The 15,799-nt window shown below is 56.2% G+C and overlaps 1 protein-coding gene across 2 annotated transcripts in view; it reads right to left on the bottom strand.

The window, feature by feature from the left end:
* Positions 1–15,799, bottom strand: part of DCC (DCC netrin 1 receptor) — a 425,812-nt gene that overhangs the window by 408,463 nt on the left and 1,550 nt on the right. Inside the window, exon 2 of one of the 2 annotated variants that reach the window (XM_066988962.1) lies at positions 12,798–12,957. Coding sequence is in view for 1 of the 2 variants with exons in the window: in XM_048079751.2 (XP_047935708.2) it covers positions 1,672–1,762 (91 nt within the window). In the remaining variant the exon portion in view is untranslated. Of the gene's footprint in view, positions 1–1,671; positions 2,103–12,797; positions 12,958–15,799 lie in introns of those variants that run through there. The other variant, XM_048079751.2, reaches the window with a different exon arrangement.

Here is a 15,799-nt window from a genome sequence, read left to right as displayed (position 1 = left end):
CCGCGTAGCTCAAGGCGGGGCGCGCGATGCCCTGGATTTCAAGTTGCATCTGGAAGGAGGCATCCCGCGGGTTTTGCTCTCTCTGTCTGAGAAGCACGGACGTGATATTTACCGACCCCAGCGTCCTGGGGAGGGCAATTCGGAGCCCCGGGGGAGCTCCGGGATCGGGGCAGGGAACGGGAGAGGCGGCGGCCCCGTTGTGCAGCCTCCCGGGAGCCCTTTGTCAGCAGCGCTCGGGGCAGGATGGGCTCCCCGCGGGTTCGGGGCTGGCTCGGGGGAAAACTTTGCCTGTCCGCAGCTCGCTCAGCCCCCAACGAGGCATTTTTTTTGGCGCAGGGCGAAGCCGCCGGCCTGCAAAACGAGCGCACCTGCGTGCCGGAGGTGGGGTGGGAGACGCGCAGCTGGGGAACAGCCCCCCCCCCAATCTTTTTCCTTCCGTGCGTCGCCCAAACAACGCCATCCATCGCCCGGGGCACAGCGTGCGAGCAGGGAGGGGGCTCGCAGCGTCGCCCCGTCCCCTCCTCCGGCAGCAGAGGAGCCTGCGAGTCCGTGGGGCGGCGAGAAGGAAGCTCACGGCCACGGCTCCCGGCTGGGGAGGCGGGCGGCACCCAGCCGTAATCCTGCTCCGACCCCCCCCCCCCGAGCCCACCTCCCGGGCAGGGGACGGCGCTGGGGACACGCGGGCACACGCGCCCCGAATAAACCTCGCCCAGCACGCCCCTTAAGACCCCAAAAATCACGACGGCGGGGGGGGGAGCCGTCCGTTTGGCCGAGGGGGGAAGCACCTCGGGGGGCGACCGCCGTTGGCACGCAGCCGCCAACCCGCTCGGCACCCCCGGCACGCGGGGAGCTGCTCCCCATTGTTCCCGCGGAGCCGCTGCGGGAGCTCGGCCGCCTTTTTGCGTTCGCCACGCTCCCTCTTCCCCAGCTTTCCCCCCCCCCCCCCCCCGCCGAAGCCTTCCCCGTTTGGTTTCGGGGAAAATCGAAGCATTTTCCCCCCCGCCACCCCACTTCCACCAGGCGCTTCCACCCTACGCGATACCCTTCCACACGATGCGCGTCCAAGCCGCACTTTCTCGGTCCCGAGCGCTTCTGGGCTCTCGCCCCCGTTTCCCTTCGCCTCCTTTCTCGAGAAGGGACCCGTGCGGCGCCGAGCCCTTCCCTGCCTCCAGCCCCGCAGCATCTCCGCGACGTTTCCCCCCCCCCCAGGGCCCTGCCCCGCACGCGGCTGCCTTTGCCATTTCTCACGAGGAAACGCGCCCCAAACGACCGCAGGGACTCGGAGACGCTCTGCGGATCCCCGCGTCCGCCGCCTTGCCAACTCACCCCGCTGCCTTCAGCCCCCTCGCTCCTTTCCTTCCCGGCTTCCAGATCATCCCCCCCCCCCAAAAAAAAAAAAGCTGCGGGGCGAACGGCTCGAGGTGCGGAGGAGCAGGCGAAGCGAGGCGGCCGCGGGCACGGCGCACACGCATTATGCCGCCTCCTGCCACGCTTCTCCTCCGGTCCCCTTCCTCCAGCGTCGTCCTTTCTCCCCGCAGCGGCACCGGGAGCCCCGAGCCCGGCTCTTCTCCGGGCCGCCAGCGGGAGCGATGCCGGAGCACAGGGTGAGGGGGGCACAGGGGGGATGAAGCCAGGGGAAAACGGGGAGCCGACGAGGCAGAGCTGACTTACCAGAGACGCGAGGATTCAGGCTCGCCAGCGCGCAGCCGAAGAGGAGAAAAGCCAGCTTGGGTACCCAGGCGCAGCCGAGGCTCTTCTCCATATTTCAGCAGCGGCAGCGGCAGCCGCCGGAGGTCGGGGTCCCGAGCAGCCGCGGCGAGCTCGCCCTCGCCCCCGGCCCTCTGCGGGGCTCAGCGGAGGGGGAAGGGGAGCGCAGGGGGCAGGCGAAAAAGTTGCATCCAGTCCAGGAGGCTCGCGGGCTGCCGAGAGCGCGGGGCACTACCTCGAGGCGACGGGGAAGGCTGGCGAAGGGTCCTCCCACCGCCGGCGAGCCAGAAGGAGCCGGGTCCTGCTTGGAGAGGCGGCCGGAGCGCATCGGCGGGGCGGCGGCGGCTCCGTGTCCGCCGGGGGGGAGAGGGACCGGGGACGGGCAGGGGGGGGTGGAGGAGCTCCACCGGGGATGGAGGGGGGGGGCTGATCCTTGAGGGGGGGGGATGCTCCTTGGGGGTGCTCCTGGGGGGCTGCTCCTGGAGGATGCTCCTCGGGGATGGTCCTGGGGGTGCTCCGGGGGGATGCTCCTGGAGGGTGGTCCTGGAGATGCGCCGGGGGGATGCTCCTGGAGGATGGTCGCGGGGGATGATCCCGGAGGATGCTCCTGGGGGACGCTCCTCGGGGATGGTTCCGGGGGTGGTCCTGGGGGACGCTCCTTGGGCTGCTCCTGGGGGATGCTCCGGGGGGTCGCGGGGCAGCGCCGCGGGGAGCGGGAGGGCGGCGGCGGCGGCGCCTCGCTGGCTCCGGGCGCTGCCCGCGGGCCCGGGTGGGGCCGGTGTGGGGCGGGCTGGGGCTGGGGACGGGGCTGGGAACGGGGCTGGGGCTGGGGCTGGGGACGGGCCCGGCCCCGCCGCGCTCGGCAGCGGCCGCCGCAGCGCCCCGGAGGGGAGCGGGGGCGCCCTCTGGGGGCCGCCCGGGGAACGGCGCGGAGCGGCCCCGCGGCTGGGGAAGGGATCGGGGGGGGGGTTATGGGGCTGGGTTTGGGGGGGTTATGGGGCTGGGTTTGGGGGGGTTTGGGGCTGGGTTTGGGGGGGTTAGGGGCTGCGTTTGGGGGGTTAGGGGGGTGAGGGAGCTGGGTTTGGGGCTTGGGAAAGGGGTCTGGGTTGGTTAGGGGGCTGGGATCTGGGTTGGGGGGGGTTGGTTAAGGGGTCTGGGTTTAGGGTCTGGGTTAAGGGTCTCGGTTAGGGGTCTGGGTTTAGGATCTGGGTTTGGGGTGCAGGTTAGGGGTCTGGGTTTAGGATCTGGGTTAGGGGCTTGGAAAAGGGAGCTGGGTTTGGGGTCTGGGTTGGTTAGGAGTCTGGTTTTAGGATCTGGGTTAGGGGTCTGGGTTAGTGGTCTGGGTTTAGGGTTTAGGTTAGGGGTCTGGGTTTAGGATCTCAGTTAGGGGTCTGGGTTAGGGGGTCTGGGTTTAGGATCTGGGTTAGGGGTCTGGTTTTGGGGTCTGGTTTTAGGATCTTAGTTAAGGGTCTGGATTTAGGATCTGGGTTAGGGGTCTGGTTTTGGGGTCTGGTTTTAGGGTCTGGGTTTAGGGTCTTAGTTAAGGGTCTGGGTTAGGGGTCTGAATTTAGGATCTGGGTTAGGGGTCTGGTTTTAGGATCTTAGTTAAGGGTCTGAGTTTAGGATCTGAGTTGGGGGTCTGGGTTTAGGGTTTCGGTTAGGGGTTTGGGTTTAGAATCTCAGATAGGGGTCTGGGTTAGGGGGTCTGGGTTTAGGATCTGGGTTAGGGGTCTGGTTTTGGGGTCTGGGTTTAGGACCTCAGATAGGGGTCTGGTTTAGGGGGTCTGGATTTAGGATCTGGGCTAGGGGTCTGGGTTTAAGATCTGGGTTAGGGGTCTGGGTTTAGGGTCTGGGCTGGAATCGCCCGTGGGTTGAAATAAAGGCTTCCAGCCTCCTGAAGGGAGGCAGAGGGGAGGCCTCGTGGTGAGGTGCCTGCCCGACGGGAGCAGAGGGGCTGAGGGAGGCGCCAGGACCCGAGGGAACGGCACCAAACTGGGACAGGGGAGGGTCGGGCTGGGCGTTAGGGCAAGGTTCTGCACCCAGAGGTGCTCGGGCACTGGGACGGGCTCCCCGGGGACGTGGGCACGGCCCGGAGCCTGCTGGAGCTCGAGGAGGATTTGGACACCGCTCCCAGACGCGGGGTCTGGTTTTTGGGGTGGCCCTGCGGACCCGACGACCCTCGGGGGTCCCTTCCAACCCCGGCCCCTCTGATCCCACGAAACGTGCGGATAAAAGGACCGAGCTCCCCCAGTCGGCATCAGGCAGCCAGCAGCGGCCCCGGAGCCGCGCACACACCACGGCGGGACCGAGGGTGCTCAGCACCCGGGGCTCCTGCAGAGGGGCCGCGGAGGTGGCCGCGGCTTCTCTTGAGGGTGAATTTTGCACGAGAACGAGCAGCTCCCACGTTACGTAAAGCCTCTCAGCCCCTAAGGGAAAAGAGGCTCCAAATCCCAGGCCAAATCCCGCAGCTCCCGTGTCTTCCTCCCGGGATTCTGCCTTTCCCATCCAGCACGAACGCAAGAATAATTAGGCAGCAGCCCAACGTGCTCTGCCTGCAGTCGCTGCTTTGTCTTCACCACGTCCTGCCTGGGGTCCCCAACCTCGTGCCGCTCCCCACCAGGACGCGTCTTAGGCTTCACCCTTTTTCCACGCACGACTTGAAGGCCAGCGGCTCGGAGATCTACGGCAGCGTCCCCGAAACCACTCTGGATCAGGGCGCTGAAACCCAATTACACAGAATCCAAGGCAGGCTTTAGAAAGTGATTTTGGTACCAGCGAGGGCTGGATCTCTTCGGAGATCGTTAGCGGTGAGGTAATATTTGCCAAAATGGACTTAAACTAGTGTGGGTCGTGCTCAATCCTGAACCGAGGACAGACAGCAGCCATTTCGGAGTCTTTTTGAGAGGGATTCATCAGCAGGAACATCTACAGACGTTTAAACCCCAAACCTGAACGCAGTCGCCCCCAGCACGGAGCAGGAGAGGGTTTGGGGGCGCGGCTCACCTCCTCCTGAAGCTGATCCGGTCCATCCCAAAGGTTAGAAGCGAGCCGCTGTCAGTGGAAGGGGCAGGGCTGCGTGCAGGAAGGCTTCGGGGAGGAGACGGCCGGAGCTCCCTCGCTGCTTTCTCTAGGATCTGGAGGAGTTCTTCCTCCCTCCTGCCCGCACCAACTTTATAACGTGAGCAAAGGACGAGAAATCCGCTGGAACAACCACGTTTAAATGGTTCGTCTGCCCCAAGGCCCAGGTTTTCGGGATGCCAGTCGTTCCTCCGTCGACGATCCCGGCCTTTAGCAGCCGAGATCCCCTCGGAGGGATCGAGCGTAAGCGGGGGGAGACGTCTCAGAAACGCACAACCGGCATTTCTTTAGGGGATCACGAGCACAAACTCCCCGCTTCTCTGATCTTCAGCGAGCAGGCGCTGCTCCTGTCCCTGCCAGACGAACCGCGGGCTTTTCCGGACGTGAAGCCACACGGGACTCGGCTGAGCCGTGCGGATTTACGAGAGCGACCTTTCGGAGTAACGAAATTGCGCCGCCGCGCAATTCTCAGCGACTTACCGTCGGATGTTGCGGTGCAGCACGTCCTCTGACGGACTGCCAAGACGTTTCTTCTCTTAAAGCAGTTCTGAAGTCTCCTGGAAAGACTTTTTTTTTTTTCCCCCCCCTAAAGGGAGTGAAGGCGAAGTCCAGAGCGCTTTGTGCCTGCACACGTTAGAAAAATCCAGCAATTCGGGCCTCCCTCTGCAAACAAAAACACGGCTTCTCCCCGCTGCTTGGGAACAAAACCCTTCCTTTAGGCAACGGAGGACGGGTTGCCGAAGGATTTAAAGGACATCCGTGCGTGATCTGGGCCCCCGCGCCCTGCCCGCGGGGAGAGAGACAAACATCTGGTCATCGCTCCCGTTCCCTGTCGGGCTTTTCAGGCTGGAAAACCATTTATTTGAACGTAAAGGCCTTTACTAGGAGGACTGCGTCCAAGATGAGACCAGATTACGAGGGAAGGAGAAACAGCACAGCTCCCCGGCCAAGCCAGGGCTCCCGTTAAAAACCCAAACGCCAGCCCAAATGCTCGCCGGGGGGCTATTTGCCACTTCAAAGCCTCTTTTTCCTACAGACCCCTCGTTGTTTTAAAAAGATCCGGCACCCGACAGCCCACGAAGCAGCTGGGGCAACTGAAACCTGCCACGTGCTCTTGTGAGCACGCTAAATAACGCGTCTCTTCCCCAAACCAACCTTTTTTCCACATTTTAGGTCAACCTTTCGTTACTGAGACAGCCCCGGGAGCTGGGACGCGGGGCTTCTGAACCGTCTTCTGCTTGGCGTTTGGAAAAAGGCTCTGAGAAGAAGTTTTGAAGAGGCTTGAAACAGCCAAAAAAAAACCCTGAAGGATGCCTGAGCTTTACGGCCCTTTTCCGTAGGAGCCGTTTCTTCTAGGAAGAATTTTAACGTTCTGAACCAGACGCATCCCCAAAGGTACCTCAATTCTTTCTCCGCCGTCTCCACGAGGAGATCAGGCTCCTGACGTGGTTCAAGCACAACTCAATTAGTTGCCTAACGCCGCCTAAAATAGAGGTGCGGATCTCCGCTCCCGCTCTCCGTCCCCTCGAACCGCGATTTAACGCCGGCGGACGCTCAGCGTTAAGGCTCACTCGTTAAGGCTGAAGCGCGCACGCATCTTTGCTCAAAAAAGCACGATTTCCAAAATTTCCTCGTCTGTTTCCATGGCCAGGCCATGCCGGGTGGTGCAAAATCAGGCGCGACGAGCTGCCCAAGGAGGCGAAAGCAAACGGGGAGTGCGAAAGAGCGGTGCAAATCTCACAAGCGACATGGAAAAAAAGAAAGAGCAAGGATAGCAAGATAACCGCTTTGAAATCACCCACGTTGTTAGTTCCTTTCTTCCCGTATTTAGCTCGTGTTTCTCAATGAATATAAACCGATACGGCTCCTAGAAGCTAATTCATATCGAGCTCTCCTCCACGTTTGCTCTTCCCTATCGTTTTTCATGGCAATTCAAATTATCCTAAGAATATAATGGAAGAGCCCAAGCAGGTCGAGAAACGCAACCGGCGAGAGAACGAGAGGAGCGCAGCATGGGGGAACGTTCTGCTTTTGAAGAGAAAATCAGCCTCCCCGCCTCCCAGACACAGCTCCGGCGGTGAAAACTGGCTTGGTGTTGGGAAACGCCAAGAGCCCGGTGTTGGGAAAACGCCTCGATGCGTTGTCGCTCCCGCTGAACGGCCACGCTTTCTGTAATCCCTGCCTGAGAAGCGCAGTTTGTAATGACCATCAGCTTCTTTCCGGCACGAAAACTGTTTTCAGGGCACAAAAAGAAGACGTGGCGCGGCGTCAGGGTTAACTCCTTTCTCCTAACGCTCCACGGCTGTTGGGAAGTGGTTTCTTAGGGTTATCAAATGCCCCGTAACCAAGTCAATCCCATAACCTGTCCCGCCAGGGGCAACAAGAAATATCCCAGCCTGATACACATCCAAGTCTTTGTAAATATTCATCTGAGAGACGAACTTCTTAGTATCCGTTAGCCGCTCCTCGGCCAACACAGCCTGTTTTCTTACCATACAGAGTTCAGACCCCAATAAAAAGGAAATGAGCAACTCAAAAATGTGAAGAGTAGACAGGGAGAAAGGCGAAGCTTTCAGATAAGATGCGTAAGACGGCGCAGGAATACAGCGCAAGCGCTCAGGATAATACCCGGGAAAGCCCTTTTCGATCTGGTATCGTGGCTGGAGACAGAGTGAATGAGGACAAAGAAATAAATAAAAGAAAAATAATGCCTTCGGGGAGGCATCAAGCCTTTTTACTCTAAGACTTAAAGCAGGAAAGCTGGCAGCTCTGGAAACACAACCGCCTGCACTGGAGGTTTGAGAAGAGAAGGAGAGCTACGGGGAGAAGGACTGGGTGGGCTGGGAGGAGGTGGGAAAGCTGGCGGAGGAGGCTGACGGCATCAAAGCTTGGTCCCTTCCCTACCCGTGGGGCGCACACCGCCTCCTCACGCTGAGCGAGGAGCGAGGAGGTCTGGGTGGCAGCGGCAGAAGCAGGTCACGATCCCACGGGGATCAAGAACCGCGCAGAGCCAGGCCCCTTCTCGTCAAGACGCAGCTTCCTTCAGCTATCGAGTGCGGAGGAAACCCAGTCTTCGTGCCGAAGTTTGCCTTCAGATGCCGTACACCCCGGCCGCAGCTGCTGACAGCCCTCCTGTTTCCCTTTATACGGAAAAATAATAAGGGTCAGCCTCAGGGGGAAATAAGCCACACGCAGTTGAAGTGTTTCCCTCGTTAAAACGTCCGCCTTCAACTCACTCGGCACGCGTCCTTCCCCAGGGCTCTTCGCACCTCTACACCGTGGAGGTTAGCCCAAAAAAGGAGTCTGAAAATGAGAGCGGGTTCAGGTCTCGGGGTCAGCACGGGCTGCCTACAGTCCCTCCGGCTTCCCTTTGGCTTCGCAGCTCCTGTCTCCGTCCACCACACGCCGCCGTCCGATAGCCGCAATCCCCCCACACCCGCAGCACGCAAATCGGGGTAACTGCGTTCAGTCCAAGAGCAAAGAAGTTGGGGGAAAAAAAAAATAAAAGCAGGGGAGAGACATTTCATCTCACGGCGCGGCGATAAAAAGGCTGCGGATTTCAATTCCCAGGAGCCTACAATTCTTCTGACAACAGGCAGGTTTCCTTTTATTTATTTCTCGGGGCCTGTTATTACCGTGCTGCTCATTATTTGTATCCAACTGCACGCCAGCCTCGCTTTTGATCACCTCCTCGCTGTCGAGCGAAACCTGCTGCCTCGATGCTGACGCACCCCCTGCCCCTAAATGCAGCGTTCCCGGTAAAACGGGTTTTCGAGGGGTGAAACCAAAACATTTTGCTCAATTTTGGTTTACTTCAGAGCGGCAGTACGTAAAAGCGGTGCCTGTACGCAGCCAGTTTGTTCGAACACGCATGTTACACGGTCAAGTTGCGGTTATAAAGTGTGTTTGCAGGCATATCAAACGGTGTCGTTGCTCGTTTCCAAGCGTCGCGGCGCTTCCCAGGCAACACCTCTCAGCTTTTCTGGGTTTTATCCAAGTGGGAAGTGAGGTACGGGGGGGACAGGACGACCTGCCCGGGTCACACAGCGAGCGCCCCGCATCCCGCTTCAGCTCAGGTCACCGGGAGCCGGATCCTTTATATCGATTTAAACTCCACCCGTGGTTAGGTTTTGCTTTCAGGAGGAGGTCAAGTTGATTTGTAGGAGCCTACAGGACCAGGGCAGCATGAAATACCACGGCTTCTTGCTGCTGCAGGCATGCGGATCCCACCTTTCCACGGCTCGCGGCTCCAGCAGCGAGGACTCGGGCAAAGCCTCCAGACGAAACCACATCCGATCGGAGACCGGAGCAGGAACCGGTGGATTTCCACGGTGCTGGCAGCCAGGGATCAAAGACTGGAAGTGAGGAATCTGCAGAGGGCTCTGAAGGAACAGCGGGCTTCGGTTATCTGAAACAAGCCCCGGAAATTAAGGGCTGGCTCCACTGACGTTCTGGGGAGTTTCACCTTCGGTTCCAGCAGGAGAAACTTAACTCAGCTCTTCAATTAGTTGTATCTGAACGCAAAATTGCGTTAAAAATTTACTCGAGAGCGTTTGGAAATCCAAACGGACTCGAATTTGCCTCAGCCGCGGTTAGATTACCGTGGGTTCTCCGGCACGTGTTCTCATCACCTACCTCCACCTACAGATTAAGAAAAATAATTTAAAAAGCTACTGAAGTCCCTAGAAACCTGTAAGTGGTGAAGACTGAGCAACACCATCGGCAGAAACGAGTGCCCAAAGCCTGCCTTCTACCCAAAGAGGGGTTTGAGCGCCTCCCGTGGAGCAGCAGCTTGCTCCTAGCCAGGTTTGCTCCATTTTCCTTGCCCGCAGCAGGCTCTCCAAGGGGAGCTTGGCTCAGCGGTTTGCCAGCTCCAGCCGAAACCGAGAGCTGCCCTTTTACTTCAGTCAACACCAGGCTCCCCAGAACATCCAGGTTCTCCCAGCGCTGTCTTTTAAAACCTTCTTGCTTTGTCTCAGCTCTCCTTTCATCACGCCAATTCATTTTTCTCGCAAAACGCCGTGCCAGCAGGAATCCCTCGCACGGATTTCGTATGATTACTATTATGCTTTCATTACACTTCTTACGTGCTTTAGCAAGGGGGTATTTTATAAATCATGTAGATTTTCCAATCAGCTGCCTTTGAATGCTATCACCCAAGCCTTTTTCTCCGTGGGAAACTATTCTAATACCTGTTATAATGAGCAGAATGAGACCGTCCAAGGTTTTCCTCGAGGTCTGAAATGTCTCGAGGTAACAAATTGCCCTTTAGCCATCAGAACGGATCCCGCTCTTACCGCTAAAACTGGCAAGAGGCTTTCAAACGCTAATTGTATTCCGTCCGTGGGACCGAATCGTGCCAAAATACAGCAGGACTGCGAGGCTAGACGCTGCGGCATATTAAAAATAAAGCTGGGCTAACGCAGACCATGGCTAATAACCCCACGTGAGCTCCCACGCTCTCAAGAGCCCACTGAGGTATTTCTAACCCCATTTGAAAGACCAAGGGGCACGGAGCAAAGTAACACCAGCAAGAAACACCACCTGGACATCACCTGGACAGCTACGGATGCCGTGTCCACCTGAGAACCAGCTCACCAGCTCCCAGAAGATCTCACCTGCAACCCTTGGCAGCGTGGCACTGAGATGGTGAAAGGAAGGAGTTTCGAGAGTGAGGAGGTCCCCAAGGCGTGGATCCGCGCCAGACGTCACCCCGCCGTGGAATACCTGCGTACGCCAAGGAAAAGGTAAGACCTGGTGCCGTCCTAACAGATTTTCTCCAGGACTCGCTCACTCCACGGAGAACCAACGGCCTTTCGAGCTTTCCACAAATCCAGGCGAGGTGTTTAATGCTACGTTAATCCATTTGCACACACTCAAATGAAGCTGAACGAAGCAAACGAGGCCAACCTCGGGAATCACATCCCAGGGTTTTGTGCACCAACCTGGACAGCTGGAGATAATCTTCACTCTCGGGTGCTGTCCGCGTAGCAGTAAATTCACAGAGAAGCCTAAATTCAAGATTATCTCAGACTCTCGTGTGCTTCTAACGTGGTTTATTAAAGATGTAAGAACTATTAGAATTAGCTTACGCATTGCTTATTGCTTTACGGCGTGGAGTTTAGCCAAGGCCGACGCACTTTAAAGGTATCTTTGCAGTCACACTTCTCTTCGTTTTAATTCATGCCACTTTTAAATAAACATGCCAGATTCTTAGTTGCCGTATTTCACCTCTTTGTCCCGTCATTAGGCAAGAGAAAGTAGAATGGGAAAAAGATTACGGAGAGCGGGCTGACCAAGTCAAGGGAAGGCGAGCACGGCAGGGACTATTTTTATATAAAATACAAGCACGATAGAGGTGGGATTACGTGACCTGGCCGCTTGCTGTAACAGAGAGCTGGGCTTTAAGTTGTTCTCCCCCTCACCAAGCTGCCGAGCTACAGGAAAAGTCACGCGTGCAGAGCAAATCTGGCTCTGCTCTCCTGTGGCAACGAGGAAAGGGTGATGCCGCAAGAGAAACCGCCAGGATTTTCACAGGTTTTCACATTTTTCTCCGCCAGGTCCCTTCGCGCTTCTCACGAGGGAATACTGATTCTGCTGATCAACACGAATATCTACCAGGCACACGTTTACGAAGCAAAACATTACCTCCCCAAGAGGAGGAAACCACCAGGATGCACTTCTAAAGCACGGTGATAAAGCAGTTTACAGCCCACCGTGCTAACGGGCCGCTCAGCTGGCCAAGCGCAGCACCGCGCTTACAAATCCTCCGTTTCGGTGACATTTCAGACCGCAGTTGGCAAAGAAGCGAGCGTTAAAACCGCAGCCCTCACCGCTTCGTCACCTTCAACTCCGGCGTTTCGGGACAGGCGCGAGTCGCAGCGACGGCGAAAGGCGGCAGCGGGGGAACGGTGGATGAGGCTTTTCGCCCCGCGAAGCCATCCCGGTGGCAGGAGCTCGTCGATTTTTGACACGAGAGCGTCGAGAGTTCAGCAACCTTCTTTCCAGGAAACGAGCGCGCCAATTAAACGAAATAGCATCACAGCGGAGCCGTAATTTGCAATTTTAGGAGCCGCGCAGGGGAAAAGACGCGGTAGGTCAGGGAACAATGAAAGGGCCCTGCCTCCGTCACCTCCAGTTCATTCGTCACCTCCGTAATGAGCAGCACAGAGCCGGAGAAGGGGAAGGAGAAGAAAAAAGCTGCTTTGGAAGGTACAACTTTTTAAATTCCTAACGAGGAAGGAGCAGCACGGGTCCAAATCCGCGCTATCACAAGACCAGCTCGCAAGGGGAGACCTCAGAGAGACCCAGCCCCTGGCTTAAGGAGGGAGAAGACAGGATGTGCTGCCAAAAAACCGGGGTGGCATTGATGTGCGGTGCTTTGAGCCCTTTTTTCATCCATTAATTCTCACCCCTGCACTTCTCCCACTGCTAATAGAGCTTTAGCCCAAACCCGTGCGACTTCAGGTCGCAGCCCCCACAGCGAAACTATCGGAAGATTCATTTGAATATTGCTTTAACAACCTAATTTCTGCTGCCTTTAACGTCAGGCGTGCCCCGAGCCGCCGGCCTCTCGACCTTCCCTTCCCGAGAGATGAAGAGAGGGTTTCTTTTCCTGCGGTTTCAGAGCTACGCAGCCCTCTCCCGTTTCTGAAGCCTTGCCCGGAGCAGCTCACCTTCCAGGGAAACACGGCCTCCTCGCTGCACTGCTTATAAAACTTCGGCAGTCTTTATCTTGTGAAGCGCTTTGTGACGTTTAAAAGCAAGAGGGAAGGAAAGGAAGGTCTGCGTCGGGCAGAGCAGCTTCAGCCCTGCTCCTGCAGGCACGGGACCAAGTTTATTCCCTCGGTCAACAAACAAACCAAACCCGACGACGACGACAGGTAAAAATATTCATCAGTTCGATGCCAAACCCTCTGCAAAAGCTCTGGGGAGAGCCCTTTGGCGCTGGGCACCTCTGCACAAGCTGCTTTGTCACCGCGGTTAAATTTATTTGAGTTTGAAAGGCTTACCTACAACAGCCTCGTCCGATGAGTCTGCAGAGGTTTTCAGCCTGGGATCGTTTCTTCCACCTGTTGCCTTTGGTGGCGTAACTGACCGCGGCTTTTTGAGTCAGTCCGCGCAAACCGCGCTGGAACACGTGCGGAGACCGGGCTGGGGCCACGGCAGCGCCTGCAGGGGGTACAAAAGAGGTTTTAGAGGGGGCAGGAAGGTGGGATCCCATCAAACCCACTCCCATGCTCCGGTTTACATTGCAGAGTGATGTCAGGGCACGCAGACGAGGTTCCTGTCACATTTGGTTCGTATTTGGCTCATGTTTCACATTCAATATTCATTCAGTATTTCATGTTAGGCTCGTATTTGAATTGCAGCCGTGCTGTCGCCATTTGCTCTGCGCCTTGTGCTCTTTGTGCTTACCCAAGCAGGTTTAAATGGCCGAAGTTAGCAAGAACGCTGAAATTCTGCGTTGCGATGAAAGCTGCGTGCGGCCCGGCAGCACGCGAGGGGCCTTCGGGCCTTGCTCGTGCGTAATTCCTAGGTTCAGAGGCCCGCCATGTAAAACACCCGGTGAGGAGATTGGGAAATTGCATAATCCACGAGCAAAAAGCCATTAAAACGGGTGAGCAGGTTGTGGTTTCGTACCATCAGCTCCCGGCCTTTCCTTACGAAGCCGGGCAGAAAGAAGAGCGAAAAAGTCGTCGCCCCTCAGGGCTTCTTTTCCCCTTTGCTGAGGCTTCTGGCGCTAAAAGGTGGGGAAAAGAAATCGTTCGGGCTCTTCCAGGGATGCCAACCACCCGCTCACATCGTGAACTCGGTGATTCGGCCAGAAATAACGTGCTGAGAGAAAGGGGAAGAAGAACAGGGAAGTGGCGCGAGAGCCGCTCTCGGTTCGGCCGAGCGACGCAGGAAGCAGGCAGAAGGCAAAGCAGGCACGGGGAATACATTTGCCCCCGATCTTCCGAAAGTTCGGGACCCTACAAAAACACCCCGAGGACATTTGGCCCGCAAGTACCTTAAAAAATGCATCTAGACCCTTGTTAAGGGTAAGCGCTGTACTATCAGGGGCTACGGAACTGGTTTCTGAGCTGCTGACCCAACTCGAGCGTTTAAGCCGAAATAAAAGGATTTGTCTCGAATGCAACCGACCTGACGGGTACTGGCGGGGACAGCTTCTCTTTCCCCACGCGGCTCATTCGGGCTGAGCGGCAGGCACCTCGTTTTCCTCGCCTTCCCCGGCTCAGACCATGAAGGATTGGGGCTGTCAAAACCTCCCGCGTCCGCTCCTCCCCGCGTGACGGCGGCGGTAACGTACCCGTGTATTTACGTTAGCGGCGGCGTGCTGGCGCTGGGGAAGGAGGGCAGGTGAAGAAGAGGAGGAAAACGTCTGGAGCGAAGCATTTCAGCCTCCCGGAACCAGAGGCGGCTGCATCAAACAAACCCTAAAAGGTCGGTGGAAACCTCAGGCTGAAATAACCATCGCGCCCTGCCTGGGTTTGTGTAAGATCCTTCACCTGGGTGAGCACTGCAAGCTTTTTGCTCCTCCCTAATACTTCGGCCCGTCAAAAAAGGGTTAAAAAAATACCCCAAGCCTTACTCAGCACCTAGAGTTTCTTGAACAAACGCCGCTGGAGCGATGCCGTCACCTGGTTCCCATGCTGGGGACCAAATACTTCGTGCTGAGGACCTAAAAAAAAATACCTTTTAGGGGTATCATATTTATATATATAAATAATTATATGTGTATATAAATATATATGTATATAAATATAAATATATATGTATATAAATATAAATATATACATAGAGGACATCAAAGGACAAATAATTACTCCCCGCTCTAACGAAATTCAAATTGCTCCATCAACATAATTTAATTCTGAGCCGCACAACATCGTTCAGACAACTGCTCGGGTCGGGATTTAAAGCCTGCGAGTGATGGAGAACCCGTCATACCCGGAGGTAAATTACCCCAGCAGTTAATTGCATGCATTGTTAAAACCTTGCACGTTTATTTATTTTTTTTTCTCCTCGATTCATCTCGCTTTGCCTGCCGGTCCGTGACTCTTGACCCTTCAGCCCTACGTACTTGTCTGAGCCGACGAAGACTGATGTCTGCCTTCCAGCACAGATGTACGCCAAAGCCAAGCAGGAAACAAAACTGGCAGAATAAGGCAAAAGCTGCTTTTTTTTTTGGCCAAAAACATTCAAATAAACAGCATCAAACTGTCTGGTAGTGTTTTGGTGTGGTTTATTCCTTTCTATCTGACGTTCAGGAATCAGTCTGTCTTTCTGCATGATTCAACGTCTTTACTGGAGCCGGGAGCTCCTCCATTTTATTTTTTTTCAGGAAAACCCGCTTTTTAAAATCCTGTCACCAACTTGGGAGGAAGCTTGGGCCGATTTCCCTGCCTCTGGTCATGCTAATCCGTGTCTGGCTGTATTGCTAATTCATCAGAGCCAGAGATGGCTCTGCCCGGAGGGTCACAGATCTCCTCCTAAGCACGGATTTGTTTCTTTTGCCTTGGGTGCAGAACAGATTGCACCGAAGGGCACCCTTTCCCAAGCATTTCCCAGAACAGGAATCTACCAGCTCCCTTAGAGGTGCGTTTAACTTTCCCTCGTATCCTCAACGCGCACTCATTTTTTTTTTTTTGGAACAAAGTGGGAACGTTTCCAACGAGTCTGCAAAACATATGCTTGTCTGCCCGGTAGTATTACCCTGCCCACTTGGATCCTGGAAATGAGAAAAAGCTTTTGTCTAAAACGGGAAAAAGAAACAAACTCCCTTCTGTCGGTACGGGGAGGTTTGTCGTGGGTGGCTGGCGTACGGTTTTGTTTGAAGCCCCTAGTTAAAAATATTGGCAACGCCACTTTTGTGCTGTATGGATCCCGGTAATGAGATATTTTAGAAATAAGGAGAAAGGAAGGGATTTGCTTCGAAAAATTATAGGTATCAGAGCCGCGAGGACTTTTATCAGCTGCCAGGAAGAAAACAGGCGTAGGTTCAGTTTTG

This window comes from Anser cygnoides, chromosome Z (assembly GCF_040182565.1).
Source record: "Anser cygnoides isolate HZ-2024a breed goose chromosome Z, Taihu_goose_T2T_genome, whole genome shotgun sequence".
NCBI classification, from domain to species: Eukaryota; Metazoa; Chordata; class Aves; order Anseriformes; family Anatidae; genus Anser; species Anser cygnoides.
The sequence above is the reverse complement of the archived record's forward strand: the minus strand, read 5'-3'. Positions and strand labels throughout refer to the sequence as shown.